The 15,211-nt window shown below is 39.7% G+C and overlaps 1 protein-coding gene across 1 annotated transcript in view; it reads right to left on the reverse strand.

The window, feature by feature from the left end:
• The window catches only part of CTNNA3 (catenin alpha 3), a 544,761-nt gene that overhangs the window by 427,346 nt on the left and 102,204 nt on the right, over positions 1-15,211 (reverse strand). The window contains exon 7 of the mRNA XM_035137674.3: positions 10,975-11,178. Coding sequence (XP_034993565.3) covers positions 10,975-11,178 — 204 coding nt within the window. The remainder of the gene's footprint in view (positions 1-10,974; positions 11,179-15,211) is intronic.

Consider the following 15,211-nt stretch of genomic DNA (forward strand, 5'->3'; position numbering starts at 1 on the left):
ACCACAAGTCCAGGTATATTCAGAATACAGCATATTTGTGAACCTTCCTTCTAGGACAATTGAGAGCATCACATTTAACTAGGCTTTAATAAACACCGTCCCCTCCCTTTGTTGTTGTTGTTTAGTCATTTAGTTGTTTCCGACTCTTCATGACCCCATGGACCAGAGCACGCCAGGCACTCCTGTCTTCCACTGCCTCCCGCAGTTTGGTCAAGCTCATGTTCGTAGCTTTGAGAACATTGTCCAACCATCTCGTCCTCTGTCATCCCTTTCTCCTTGTGCCCTCCATCTTTCCCAACATCAGGGTCTTTTCCAGGGAGTCTTCTCTTCTCATGAGGTGACCAAAGTATTAGAGCCTCAGCTTCAGGATCTGTCCTTCCAGTGAGCACTCAGGGCTGATTTACTTCAGGTTTGATCTTCTTGCAGTCCATGGGACTCTCAAGAGTCTCCTCCAGCACCATAATTTGAAAGCATCAATTCTTCGTCAATCAGCCTTCTTCATGGTCCAGCTCTCACTTCCATTCATCACTACTGGGAAAACCATAGCTTTAACTATACGGACCTTTGTCGGCAAGGTGATGTCTCTGCTTTTTAAGATGCTGTCTAGGTTTGTCATTGCTTTTCTCCCAAGAAACAGGCATCTTTTAATTTCGGGACTGCTGTCACCATCTGCAGTGATCATGGAACCCAAGAAAGGAAAATCTCTCACTGCCTCCATTTCTTCCTCTTCTATTTGCCAGGAGGTGATGGGACCAGTGGCCATGATCTTAGTTTTTTTGATGTTGAGCTTCAGACCATATTTTGCGCTCTCCTTTTTCACCCTCATTAAAAGGTTCTTTAATTCCTCCTCACTTTCTGCCATCAAGGTTGTGTCATCAGCATATCTGAGGTTGTTGATATTTCTTCCGGCAATCTTAATTCCGGCTTGGGATTCATCCAGTCCAGCCTTTCGCATGAAGAATTCAGCATATAAGTTAAATAAGCAAGGAGACAATATACAGGCTTGTCGTACTCCTTTCCCAATTTTGAACCAATCAGTTATTCCATATCCAGTTCTAACTGTAGCTTCTTCTCCCACATACAGATTTCTCAGGAGACAGATGAGGTGATCAGGCACTCCTACTTAAGAACTTGCCATAGTTTGCTGTGGTCGACACAGTCAAAGGCTTTTACGTAGTCAGTAAAGCAGAAGTAGATGTTTTTCTGGAACTCTCTAGCTTTCTCCATAAGGTAGTACAATATGAACGCAAGTGAAATTATTAAATAATGGAACTTTTTAAGGCACCAGTTCAATTGCTCTGCCCATCTGAAGAGATACATCAGATCAGACAATTCCTGCTTCTAATGCTTTTTAGTGAGCACCACCCCCAAACTCTGCATATAGTTCAAAAGAAGCCTAATTTCACCACTATGGAACAAACAAATGCATTCCAAGTGTGATTGTTAATGAAAGATATTTTTCCTTAGCCAAATGTTTAGCAGCATCACATATGCCACTGTTTGAATTGTTGTTACATCCAATGCATAAATCAGAAGGGACTGATGGGGGAGTAATAGCAACAATCATATAACTTTGTTTTTAACTATATCCAAGGGACTTAGTTTCTCTGCAGACCACACTTAGAGAAGCTAAGAAACAAGTTTCCTTTATAGAGCTCCAATGCTGGTGTACCCTTAGCTCTAAAGTAAAATAAACTCTACATGTTGTGTACAGGTTTCTGTCTGAGGAAACACCACTCCCAAATATCAGGGAAAAATATACTTGCTCAATTTTCACTCTGTCTAATCTCCAAAGAGGTGTGTATGGTCTCTTCTGAAAAATAACCCTTTTGTTCTTTTGTGCTTTTTTCTGGGAGGACGCAGGGGGATACATGCCCCTAAACATTTTGTGAATCTTTGTAGTTTTGTTCATTTACTGCATTTATTTTTACCAATTTGAACTATAAAATGGTTGTTTTCTTGAGTCAAAATGAGAGTAGCCCTAAACATTTTTTAGAGGGGGGAAAAAAGCACTGTGCCCAAGCATCCATATTTTTCACTAAGGCCCTTCTCATAATGTTCCCACCACCAGAGATCAAGCAAGTGGCAACAAAGGAGGGGACTTTCTCATCTTATCTGTGGTATCCCATCCAGATGAAGCTTGCCTGGCACCCACTTTGTTATCTTTTAGACAGCACACTTATTTTCTCAGGCATTTTAATAGTTTTTTATTTCAAGTACTGTATTGAAAATGTGCATTGGAAATGAAGCATTTATTCTGCTGTTTTAATGGAGATTTAATGTTGCATTTAATTGCATATCTTGTTATTCTGTTTTAAACTGCCTTGAAATAAAAATTACGGTATGCAGGGTGGTATAAAAAACACTTTAAATGTTGTTGTATGTTTACATGCCTCTAGAGACTGACTAAAAATATGCTTCTAAAAATGTGCCTTAATGTAATAAAAATCTATAATTAATAAATTTGTTGTCAGAAATTAAGCCAGTCTCACTTTGGGCATAATTCTCAGATCATAAAAGGAAACTCAAGCACCCAATAACTTCAAGGGGATCGAAACTGCTTACTTCGTATTTTTACTCGTTAAGTGGAATTTTCACTCCTTGTTATGATTGCTAAACAATTATCCTGTTTCACAAGTCCACTAAGATAAAGAGGGAGGAGAGGGGTCCCAAGAGGGGTCCCATAGCCAAGGTCCCAAGTAGGTATGCTCAGATCTAGATGTGGATTTAATCATTGTTAACAATACCTGATCATAAGGAAGATCTCATTCTGCTGAATCAAAACATTGCCTTCTTTCTCCAGTTCTTTAAACAGCAAGATCTCAAAGTGGTTTAATAACAGGGCTGAAAGCTTTAACTAATTAATTAGTGTCATTAATTTACTATTTCATTAATTGATTTAATGTGTAGATTGCTGATTGATTAAACCATGTTGCACAGGAAGAGACAAGCCACATTAAGCACGAACACTAGGTGTTGTCAACTGTTCTGTTAACAAGCTTCATACATCTCTTGACTTCTGTGTTACCGGTAATAGGCTAGCAAAACTTGTATTGGCAAAGTTCAAAGCCAAGGGGCAGGATCTCATGATTAGATTCTATGTTATAGGCAGTGTTGATGTTATTACTAGTATATCTTTCTATAGCAAGCAGTATTTAATAGGTTGCTAAATTCAAAATGCAGCAGCAGATATACTGAGTTCCTAAAGTTATGCTAAAAATTACTTTAAAATCACATATATAAGTAACTCAGCAATAAGCATTCCTATCTATTCTTCTGAACAGATCATCAAAACTGATTTATGAAATTATACTTATTAGAATACGATGTATACTTAAACTGTGTTCCAAAAGCGAGCAAAGAACCAGTGACAAGGAAGTCAGGGTGTTGCTAGTCAAATACTAGAGAAATATAATGCTCCACTGATTTGAAGCAGGAATATACAAACTCTTAAAGTACTTAAGAAGTTTCAGAACAATTTGCAAAGGCAGACAAAAGCTGAAGAACTTTTCTGTTATTTTCTTTAAAATTCAAGACCTAATGACACTGATAATTTATTCTGCATGCTTTTTGAGAAAAATACATTTATTTTTAGTTGCTTTTGAGAAAATCTGTACATATATTTGAAAAATGCATTATATTAACTCCTTTCTATCTCAAACAATAATGCTTGAAAGCAACAACAGTTTATTTAGGAAGCTCCTATGTTAAATACCATGGGGAGGCAAACAGAACCCACAGTAAAGGTACAATCAAATACTTAATACCTAGATTTGTACTGTTAATAATTGTGACTGGTTCAACAGCTTTTGCCATTTCTGAACCAGGAAATCCTGGGCACAGTTGTGCATGCTTTGGTTAGGTCAAGATTGGATTACTGCAATGCACTCTATGTGGGGCTTCCTTTGCGCTTGATCTGAAACTACAGTTTGTGCAGAAGCTACAGATTTAAAAAATAATAATCCCAGTTCCTCCTCTTCCCCATTCACCCTTAAAAATCCTGAAATGCTCTAGGGCAAATTCTTGGCAGAACCAGCTATGAGATATGAAAATTAAATATAGTTTCTGCAACCATTAATTTGAACAATAGAATGACTTTGCCATATTTTTAACGCATTTAAAAAAGCAAAAGCAAGTCATGTTAAATACATTACGGTAAATTCTTTTCTATTTGCAATGGACTTATTTACAGTAATTTTTGAGGAAGGAAAATTCCTTCTCATGAATTAAAAAGTGTGGTAGTTGTTTAGTCAGTGAACACTTCCAATATTTATTTGCAGTGCTAGGTTATTGCCATAATCAAGGATTTATTCTACCTTGGAGGGAGGGAAAATACCATTTTGTTGAAGGCTTCCTGGGAAAAAATGGTCTTCAGCAGACTAATATATTTTGGGTGCTGTCAAGTATACCAAATATGAATTACTGACTATTGTACTGAATCATCCTCTCAAGATCCATGAGCTGTGCATCACTCTATATTTTTCTAGTGCATTCCTCAAATAAGTATCCGATTAATGCTGAAATTGCTGGCTCAGAAACATTTAATGAAGAACAGGACTTAAGCAAGAAAAATCTTTAATTTTGTTTCTCCAGTTCTCCAGTACCACATGCCAATTTTTAAAAACAGAAGGATGTAACTCAACTTCTACACCTATAACATGATTTCTTTGAAAATTATTTTATCATGACACGTGGGCCACAACAGTTAGAAATCAATGGGCCTAAACATGCTTGGCAGTGGTCATGTTTCCATGTCACACTAAATCATGATTTAGGGTGTGCACAAGCGGGAACAAGATCATGCAGCTTTTCCATGCTGCTGGGAGGAGGACTTGGGCAACATTTGGTTTCACTTCCCCTCTAACTCTGCTCATTATGCCATCCAGCCAGACTGGGAATCATAGTTTATAACAGACACTGCTTAATTCAACAAGTCAGGTTCAGAAACCTGTTTGAAGTTATATTGTTTTGAAACTGAGCAGATTGTTACAAACCACAATCCCTGGTCTGCATAACACAAGTAAAATTCAGGGGGAAGGAAGTTTGATGCTACTCAATTTCTCCTCCAGATTGTTGGGCATCTGTCTGTCTGGGGGGACAATGGAGGCAGCGCCGTCTTAGGCGCCCCCAGCGCCGTGGTGTGCCGGATCCTCCAGCGCCCGCCGGATCCCTTCGGCGCCCTCCCGCCCCGTTCCGGCGCCCTCCCGCCCCGTTTCCCAGCGTGGTGGGCGGGTGGGCGCCGCGCGCAGCGAGGGTGCAACAGGCGCTGCTGCGCGGCAGGCGGGCAGGCAGGTGCAGCTGCACGGCGGATCGGTCGGCCAGCGGGTGGGCGCAGCTCGCGACGCCCTCCTGGCGGGCCGGCGCCATGGTGCCCTGCGCCACCCAGCCTGCACGTAGGGCCGGGCCTGAATGGAGGAGTGCATCGTTGGGGCCGAGGTCAGACTGCTGGAAGGTTGCAGTGCCTACTGTGGCTATAGAGACTGATACAGGAAAGACATGTCTTGTTGTGGCTGGGACACATGAAGGTGCCCAGTTATGCTGCTGCAGATGCACCATAGTGTTTCTTCTGTCTGCACTCCTCCCAGCGGTCATTTCTCCTCTGGTCGCCGCTGTAGATACACAACTTGACTGCCTGTTTCCAGGCACTGTGGCTGTCTCAGGGAATTCCCACATGGCAGGGTTGATGTTGCCAACCTTCATATCATGTTTGCAGACATCTTTGTACTGCAGAGTTGGTCTGTCAGTGGGCCTGGTGCTGGAAGCCAGCTCTCTATAGAGCACTTCCTTGGGAATCCTGCCATCTTCCATTCTGTGGACATGGCTAAGCCAGCGTAGATGTCGCCAAGACAAAATTGTCTACTACCTCAAGCATGTGGTGACCAATGCTGATGTGTGGAGTGCTGGCAACGCCCTGACCCAAGATGTTGCCCAAGATGTTGTAAGGTCAAACTTCTGCAGGCTTGGGCAAAAGAGGCTCCAGCGGATTGAGCAGATGAAACCAGTAGTGGGTCCAATACTGGGACCAATGGTCAAGAAGGTGGAGCCTGTCTTCACATGCAACAGAAGTCCCTAACTCACTGGGGGTTTGAGACTCAGCAGCTGGTTTACCCAGCCAGTCAAAGGTGTTTCCCAGTAGAAGGGGAAAGGGGCAGGGGAGTGCATGAGCTGAGGCTTGCGCTGACTTATTATAGAATAATAATAATAATAATAATAATAATAATAATATAATTATTCCAATGCATGCACATCCTGCAGCATGCCTCAGCATTGCACACAAATGTGGCCTTTCTGTTAGATTGTAGGTTGGCAAAAACTATCAAGGGGGGCAGGGCAGTTCCAAACTAAATGTGTGGTGCCTAACTGTAATCACATGGCTCTGGCCCTGTTCACCACAAGCACTCCTAGTGGTAGGAGTGCAATTCATTTCCTAGCGGGAAAGGGATAGAAAAGGAAATGGAAGAAGGCTTAAATGATAAGGTGAGGAAAGGACAGACCCAACTGTTGGGAAATTAAACTATAAATAACTTTTTATCTCCAACCCAATTATTCCTGGCTTAAAAAAAAACCTGTAGAAGAGTAAAGCAGGTTTAGGAAGCCTGGTTTTTGAATGTGTGTGAACATTTGTCATGGTGGCGCCCCAGTTAGAATGCCCACCTCCAATAAGGTCAACCAGAACAAACAATACTGACATTTCAGCAACACGTTAAGACCTCTCAGTGGTCCTCTTCACAATGCTAGTATAGGTATGCTGCTGTAACAAGGAACTGTGTTTAGCTTCATGTAATGTTTTGTACTTGATTCTATGGTTGTTTTATCTGTTGTTTACATTTTCACATTTTCATTTTTGTATTTATTGTTAATTGATTTAGGTTTGCTTTTAACTTACACTAACCATATGATGAAGGGCAGGATAACTAATAATAATAATAATAATAATAATAATACTGTGATCGTAGCCTCAGTTTTTGTATGTAACCTCCACCATTTTGTTGGCATTGTCACATAGAGTTAATTTGTCTCCCCCCCCATTTTCTGTAGAATATATCAACTTCCAAACTACACAACCACAATCTCTATCTTTGTTTGCAAACCTCCCTGTAATGAGAATGTCGCAGCAGTGCAGAAATCTCCATCATCAAAGACTAAATAATTCAGGAAGAACTGGAAGTCATTCAAACATTTCTACTCTTCAATTGTACTTGAAAAGCTTGTCACAATGAATAACTGTGATCCCCACAACATTAGGCTCATTTGGAAGCTCTTGTTTCTCTAAATCATAATATATTTTTGCTGGGATCATGCATTTTATAAGCAAATGGATCCTTCAAATTCTGCATTTTATAAGCAAATGGATCATTCAAATTCTTCAAAGCAATAAGAATCAAATACAACAAATCTTTAATCATGATACCTAGAGTGGGTATCATCTTTTTAACTATAGGGTCATTGCCTTCTGCACCCAGGGCACGCAGATGGAGAGAGAATTATAAAATAGCACAGCAAAAAAATCATCATCATAATCCACCTTAGACCCTATTCTTGATGTAATACAGAATAGTAGAGGACTTGCTCTGACTGGTAATTCCAGGCAGCTCACTACCCACCTCTCAATGTGAGGAAGGCGTTTGAGATCCCTGGCACACAGAGTATCATAGTTGACAGCTGTAATATTAAACTGAAACATGTGAAACTCAGCATCCCAGTTTCAATAGTAGGATCCAGTCTGTTTGTTCACCTTGTGCATTTATCTTCAATATTACTGTATATATTTTCTGCTAGGAATCATGTTGTGTAATAAAACTGTACAGCCATGAGACAAGAGGAGATTAAATGAGCCCTAAGAGAACTGTTGGAAGGCAGCCTTGTATCCCTTAATCTGATGCTATTGTCTTTTCTTATTGTCAGCCCATTGTATGCATTTCTAATTTTGGATTCTCTCCACTACACATCTATGGATACAACATGTCTCATTTTAGGCATGGTTTTAAAGCATTTTTATAGAGTTTTGTGTTCTTAGAGTGTATTTTGTTTTGCAGATTTTAGCACCTACTCTTAATACTTCAAGTCTAGACCATTAATTCTGACTTAGAAGAACATCCTAGGGCTAATGCAAATGAATCCCGGGTACATGGAAGCTCCTGAAAAGTTGATTGCTCAGTGGCTCCTGGCAATCAAATTTTAAGCAGCTACAATGCTCAGCAAGTCATTATAATGAAATGTAATGAAAAATTTCAGCACAAATGCAAAGTGTAGCTTCTTGTTTGATTCAGGCAGCCTTCTTCCGTAATAGGGATTCATATTTTTTATTTATTTCATATGTATTATGTTCTAAGCTTTTCATATACTAGCTACTTCAAAGACAAAGGAACTGACAGCAGAACTTCATTTATTCAAATAATACTCCAGGCATCATTCAAAATAGAAGTATGGGTAAATGACATTAAACTAGGTTACAGAAACATGGGAATATGAGAGACCTGAATTTTCTGATAACTGGTAATGAACAACAGTGAGAGGGGTTCTATACTTACATCACATGCAATGAACCCACAGGGTCCCCTTAACCTTGCACAGTTCACCTACTCTCTCTAAAAGGATGTGACTATGTTAAGAAATAAACAAAACTGCTTGCCTAGAAAAGGTGCATGAAATATTTGGAGTCTCCATTTCTCATATATATAGTTCTCACATCCTGAAAATGGATATTTTACACTGTTCTGCACATGTCCGTCCATTCATCCCCTGGATTAGGCACAGGTTAATAATTGGAGCAGAGTATTGTTGCTAAAATTCCACATACTCATTGCAAACAAACAAAAATCTTCCAAACATGCTGCAGTCTACTGTCCAATCAAGAGCAGCTAGCCTTATTATGGAAGCATGCAATTTAGGAATCCATAGAAAGTTGCTTTTTTTCTAGGTCCAGACCATCTGTTCATCTAGCCCAGGGATGGATAATCTTTTTCAGGGTAAGGGCTGCATGTCAGATAGATGTGGCAATTCTTATTTTTTAAATACCTGGGCAGGTGTCGCAGGCTCCACAGAATCATAGCAGTGGGCCTGTGGTAGTGGCCAGTGTAAATTAAAGGGCTTTTCCATACAACTGTTCAAAAAAGGAATTGTATTGTTGCTCTACTTATCCTAGCTGGAGAAGACATGGAGCTGTGAAGAGATAACCATGCTTCCATTTATTTTACAGCCTTTGCTTATAAACAATACCGTACATCATGATGATGATGCAGCAACCAAGGGTGGTATTCAAATATATTTTACTTGAAGCTGATCTACTAAAAATAATTACTCTTAATAAAAATTAAAAATTAAAATAAAATTTCTTTTTCTGAAGAAGTGTGCATGCACATGAAAGCTTATACCAGAACAAACTTAGTTGGTCTATAACAGGCATCCCCAAACTTTGGCCCTCCAGATGTTTTGGACTACAATTCCCATCTTCCCCAACCACTGGTCCTGTTAGCTAGGGATCATGGGAGTTGTAGGCCAAAACATCTGGAGAGCCGCAGATTGGGGGTGCCTGGTCTATAAGGTGCTACTGGACAATTTTTTTATTTATTTATTTCGACTGTGTCAGACCAACATGGCTACCTACCTGAATCTATAATTAATCTTACTTAGTCATTAATTTCAGTTGGTCTCCTCTGGGTAAAACTTGACTGAATGTCACCTTGCAGCTCCTAAAATTGGAGGTGGAACCTCCTGGGTATTTCCTATTTTCTCTGGATACTCTTTTTGAAAACAAAAAACTAACATGGGTTAAGAGTTCCCAGTTCTGTGGTAATACTCCATAGAAGCACAGAGGCATTTCATTCCTTTAAAATACAGAATGAAAGGTGGGAAAATACAAGTTCACACAATGGTGTCCACATTTGTGAATAGTTGTATCTTTGCCATTACAGAAAATAATCAGTAAGTAACTATGACATTCATTCAGCCACATTAACAATACATGTTCTATCTGGGTGAAGAATCCCATTTTCCCAATTTGAATATGAAGAATATTCAATAGAGGAAGGATACCTGGATTCTGCGCAACAAATAACTGAAATAATTGTACTATAAATAATCACACATTTTTCTCTGTTTACCCACCTTCCTTTCCTGTTTTCCCTATGGTTTTCATCTTATTAAATTCATATATATTGTAGATATCTCTCTATAGCTATGATAAAATACTGAAAGCACTACATGATCAATAAAGCTCTTGGGGGGACGACAACACCTGAGAGAACATATAGCATCAATAGTTTGTACACATGAGAAGAAAATAAAAGAATATCATGTCTCAACATGAATACCATTAGCTACTCAACAAAATTCATTCCCAAATTGTCTTCTGAATAAGAGTAAGATATCTATTTGTTCAACACAGAGGTTATGTTTCCAAATCAAACACTGGGTGAAGTAGTTCTGTCTAGTAGTGTTGCTGGTATTTGTTTTATCTCTTTACTGTCAGTAACATTCACTATAGTAGTGGTTCAATCTAAAGTCTACCTCCAACATCCAAGGATTGTATTTTCAGAATACATTATAAACATTTCAGATTTGTGAATCTAAGACTTTTCCCTACTGAACACTGACCTCTTAAGCTCACTCTTCACATACTGCTATTTTTAAAAGTAACCACATGTACCAGGAAAATGTTTACAGAATAATAATCAACGATATCTTATTTCTAATGTTCTGAGAAAACAAGAAGGCTAAAAAAAAATTACTTACCATCTCCTTTTCTGTTGACTTTTGGAAAAATGGTACCATAGAGCACCATGGGTTAAGGTCGACTTTGTACATATTCAGTAGTATTCTGAGAATCAGCAGTATATAAATACCTTTCAGAAAACTTTTTTTTCAAAGTACTACTGAGGAGACACCAATAACTACTGGACCACCTTCATATATGCAGCAGGGCAAAAAACAGTGACAAACAGCAAGAGTGGGTGGAGTAAAACATTCACTTACATTATTCATGTACTCTGAAAGAAGATCTTGGAGGGCTTGACGAATAGCATTGCACTCCGTGATAATGCGCTCACGGTGAATATCACGTGTGCAAGAAGAATCTGCTAACAAAGCAGCACCACTGATAATTCCTTCTAAACGCTTTTCTAGTGATGGCCTTATTTTGTCTTCCTTCACAGTAAGAGGATCCAAGACAACCAGATTCTATAGGGAAAGATAAAGGGGGGGCAATAAGAAGAGTACTCATGCTCACACTGGTCTTCTTGAACACATAGCTGGAGTGCATATATCATATCCCCAGTGTAACCATCCTACTGTTTGAATCTTGATACAGTAATCTTCATCGCTGAAGGACAGCAAGAAATTCAAAGCAGCAAGAAATTCAAAGCAAAGTTGTACATTTGTTTTATATGGTTCTCGTGCAAAGATCTTGTCCTTTGGGCCCATTACAATAGATGCAATAGATGGCTACAAAATGCCCATTGGCAGACAACCAGGGCAAACCAATTGTTGTATTATCTGTTTATGTGCTGGCAAGGGCCAGCCCACAGCAAGGTGAGGTGACGGCCTCAGGTGGCAGGATCTGCCAGGGCAGCAGATCCTGATGTCAATTTTTCTTCCCCCCCCCCCTCTTCCTGGTGTAGCTCTTCCCTAACCCTTTCTTCTCTAGCAGGGAAGGGAGGTGCCATTTTGGTGTCTACCTCAGATGCCAGAATGTCCTGAGTGCTAGTTACCTTAGAAAACCTGGAGTGTCAATGCATATAATATGCATATAATATGTGAGATTTGCTCAGATTTTTAGCAGGACAGGGTGTGGGTTGTAATAACCCACCTCTCATCAATAGCAAGATAGGAATTAGCTCAACACTGAGGTTTATTTATTTTTTAAGCCCATCCCTGCTCACACACTGTCTGGTCTCTCCCTTGAATGACCCTATGTCATTCAAACCCCTGGGCCCACAGAGCAGTTATCACTGTATGAAGTACTGTATAATAAATGTGGCAGAAAGCACAATCTGGTTTCTCCTGCATATGAAGAATTAGATTACTATAGGCAGAGGTTTTCAACCTTTTTGAGTCCACAGCTCCCTTGACCAACTACGTTCTTTCTGCAGCATCCCTGTGGGGCTCAGGAGCCCAGTTATGTCACCCCTTGCCTGCAGAGCTGGCAGCCTCTCACCTTTTGAACACCCTCCCTTGTGGAGTGTTCCCTCAGCCTCCTCTCCTCCCTTTTCCTTGCAAGTCCTCCAGGCAGCCACTGCTGCCGCCCTGGTCTCCGAGCTGCTCCCCCTGCCCCAAAGAGAGGTGCCTCCTCACACTGCTCCACAGGGACCTGGGAAGCAGCCTGAGGAGCTTGTAGGCAGGGCTGCTACAGCAAACAGCCGTGCAAGCCTTTGGGAGGCAGAGATGCAAGAGTGCATGGCACACTGGTTGGAACCCCCTGCCCTATGTTAATTTTATGTTTGAAAACTGCCCTGAGAACTTATAGTTGATGATGCACTAAATACATTCCTAAAATAAAGTAAAATAAATTGGCCTCAAAGATTATGATGGATTCCTAGCCCAGTTCCTTTTATCAAAAGACAAACTCTGGTGTGAAATTCCTCTTCATAGTTTGATCATGGGGCAGATAAAGGAACTGGCCTCAGAAATACTTTTCCATGGATGCCAACTTGCAGAAGTAGTTTTATAAATTAGTATAATTATCTATTTTAAATATATTTTTATACTGCTTACTATTACAAGTAAATCTCAAACTAGTATGTAAAGACAGAAATAAAATACATTTAAAAATTTCAATAAAAATATTACAGATATCATCAATAATAAAAAGCAGTAGTAGCAACAATAAATATCATTTAAGCCTCTGCATGCATCTGACCCCTCCATTTTCTTCCAATAAAAGTTGTTGCTCTTGCTGCAAGTGGGGCATCTTTAAACAGGAAATTCAGGAGTTCTCCTGCCACTATTCCATGCATTTAAGTTGCGTCTCAATAAGGCAAGACATATGCAAATAAATGCTGGTGATTTCCTGTTTGGGATTTGAGGGTTAAGTGTTTGAAGAAAAAATTAATGAAATGGATTGTGCATTCTGTAAAGTGAGGTTTGTTTAACTGGAAAATTTTGAATGAATACATCAAGATTCTCTGTGTGTATTAAATTCCTTTATCTGAAAATGGAATAATGTTGGTTTGTTTATCCAAAGCATTATCAATTTCATACTATCTAATTTAAGCAAATCACTTTCCTAACTTACGATAATGGCAAAAACATTAGAAATTCATCAAACTATTACATTTCTTTCTTTCTTTCTTTTTCTTTTTTGCAGCACCCTCTTCTCACAGCAGGGTGAGTCTGCCTGATTGCAAAGAAATCACACAAGAGCGAGAACTCTTCTGGGAGTCTTTTTCTAACTACAATACTAATTCATGAAAATTAGCAATATTTAATTAAGCAAGAAATATCTTTTTCTGTGACTTCTTTCGGAGTTGAAAATTAAGGCACTGCGGCAACGAAAGCTTAATTTGGGGTTGTGTGGAGTATTTTGAGGAACTATGTACTATAATGAAAACAAACACATTCGTAGAAATGTCTGAATGAACAAACTAAATTTCAAAATGCTGGGCCAGCCCCTGCACCTGATTGGCCTTGTGAGTGAGGCCCACCCCACCTGCAATGTCCAGTGCGACCAGAGGTGGGCGGTACCAGCTGGCTATCCCCTTCCCTGACCACACAAGAAGATGACAGCCTCCCAGGACCAACTGTAACTTTATGGAGACAGAGAAAGCTATATTTAAACTATGACTTTTTTCATATAATCTAACTTTCCATTTTGATGTGATCAAATGGGTCACCTTCCATTTAGTTGTTCCTTAGTGGATTCTGACCAAACATCAGCATCAATGAAGACAAATCTATGAGAAGAGTGCATTCATCTTCTAAAGCAGGGGTCCCCAAACTAAGGCCCGGGGGCTGGATGCGGCCCAATCCCCTTCTAAATCCGGCCCGCGGACGGTCTGGGAATCAGCATGTTTTTACATGAATAGAATGTGCCCTTTAATTTAAAATGCATCTCTGGGTTATTTGTGGGGCCTGCCTGGTGTTTTTACATGAGTAGAATGTGCCCTTTTATTTAAAATGCATCTCTGGGTTATTTGTGGGGCCTGCCTGGTGTTTTTACATGAGTAGAATGTGTCCTTATATTTAAAATGCATCTCTGGGTTATTTGTGGGGCATAGGAATTTGTTCATTTTTTCCCCAAAATATAGTCCGTCCGCCCCCCACAAGGTCTGAGGGACAGTGGACCGGCCCCCTGCTGAAAAAGTTTGCTGACCCCTGTTCTAAAGAGATGGCTGTCAGTGGCTTGAGCGGCAAAAGAATTAGAGTAACTTTAGAAGGTTTCGGCATTTCAAAAGTTTGAGAAACATCAGCATGGGTCAGATCTTTTTCTAAAAAAACCTAGACTTAAGAAACTGCTCTCAGCAAATATGTACCAGCAGCTATAATGGTGTAGGAAGATAAAACTAAAAAGCTGAAATGAGCAGGTCCTTCCTGTGCCCTCTTATTTCCATCAAATATCTTAAGCTAGCAAAATCTCAAGAATATTATAACCAAGATACTGCTACAAGGTACATCAAATCATTAAGCTCTGTTAACAAATTATTAAATAATTACACATGCCCACTCTAATGTACAGAGTTTGTGGATGAGATTTTGCAGGCTGTCCCAACTTTAGATTTCAGTATATATGTTGCTATTATTTTTCAAGGAATTGGTCTACATCATCTGGATATGCCCTGCTTCCTTGGTCTGGATTGTGAATGCAGATTGATATTCCAAAGAGAAAACATTCCTATTAGAGGTACTGCCAAGGCCCGTCCTTCAGCCATAATTGTTGATCTGTGATATGCATTCTGAGTCCCTTCACTTGCAATTCTAATGTTCCAATCTGAGGGTAGCCAACCCTTGATAATTTTGGTATAGTTAGGCAATCCATTAAAAATCATACTGACAAAGTGAAGGAGAACAGATAAAATGGGTGGTATTCAACTAACTTTTTTAAAAAAACTAGGCCCACTGAAATTAATGAACATGACTAAGTTAGGCCAATTAATTTCAGTGCATCTACTGTGAGTAAAAGTAGACCACCCCATGATTTTTTTTAATCTTCAAAATTCTCAACTTACTTAAAAAATAATAATAAATCATGTCCTCCCTCAAAGAGGGCACGTGTTGC

The sequence above is a fragment of the Zootoca vivipara genome, chromosome 5 (genome assembly GCF_965207765.1).
Source record: "Zootoca vivipara chromosome 5, rZooViv2.hap1.1, whole genome shotgun sequence".
Classification (NCBI taxonomy): Eukaryota; Metazoa; Chordata; class Lepidosauria; order Squamata; family Lacertidae; genus Zootoca; species Zootoca vivipara.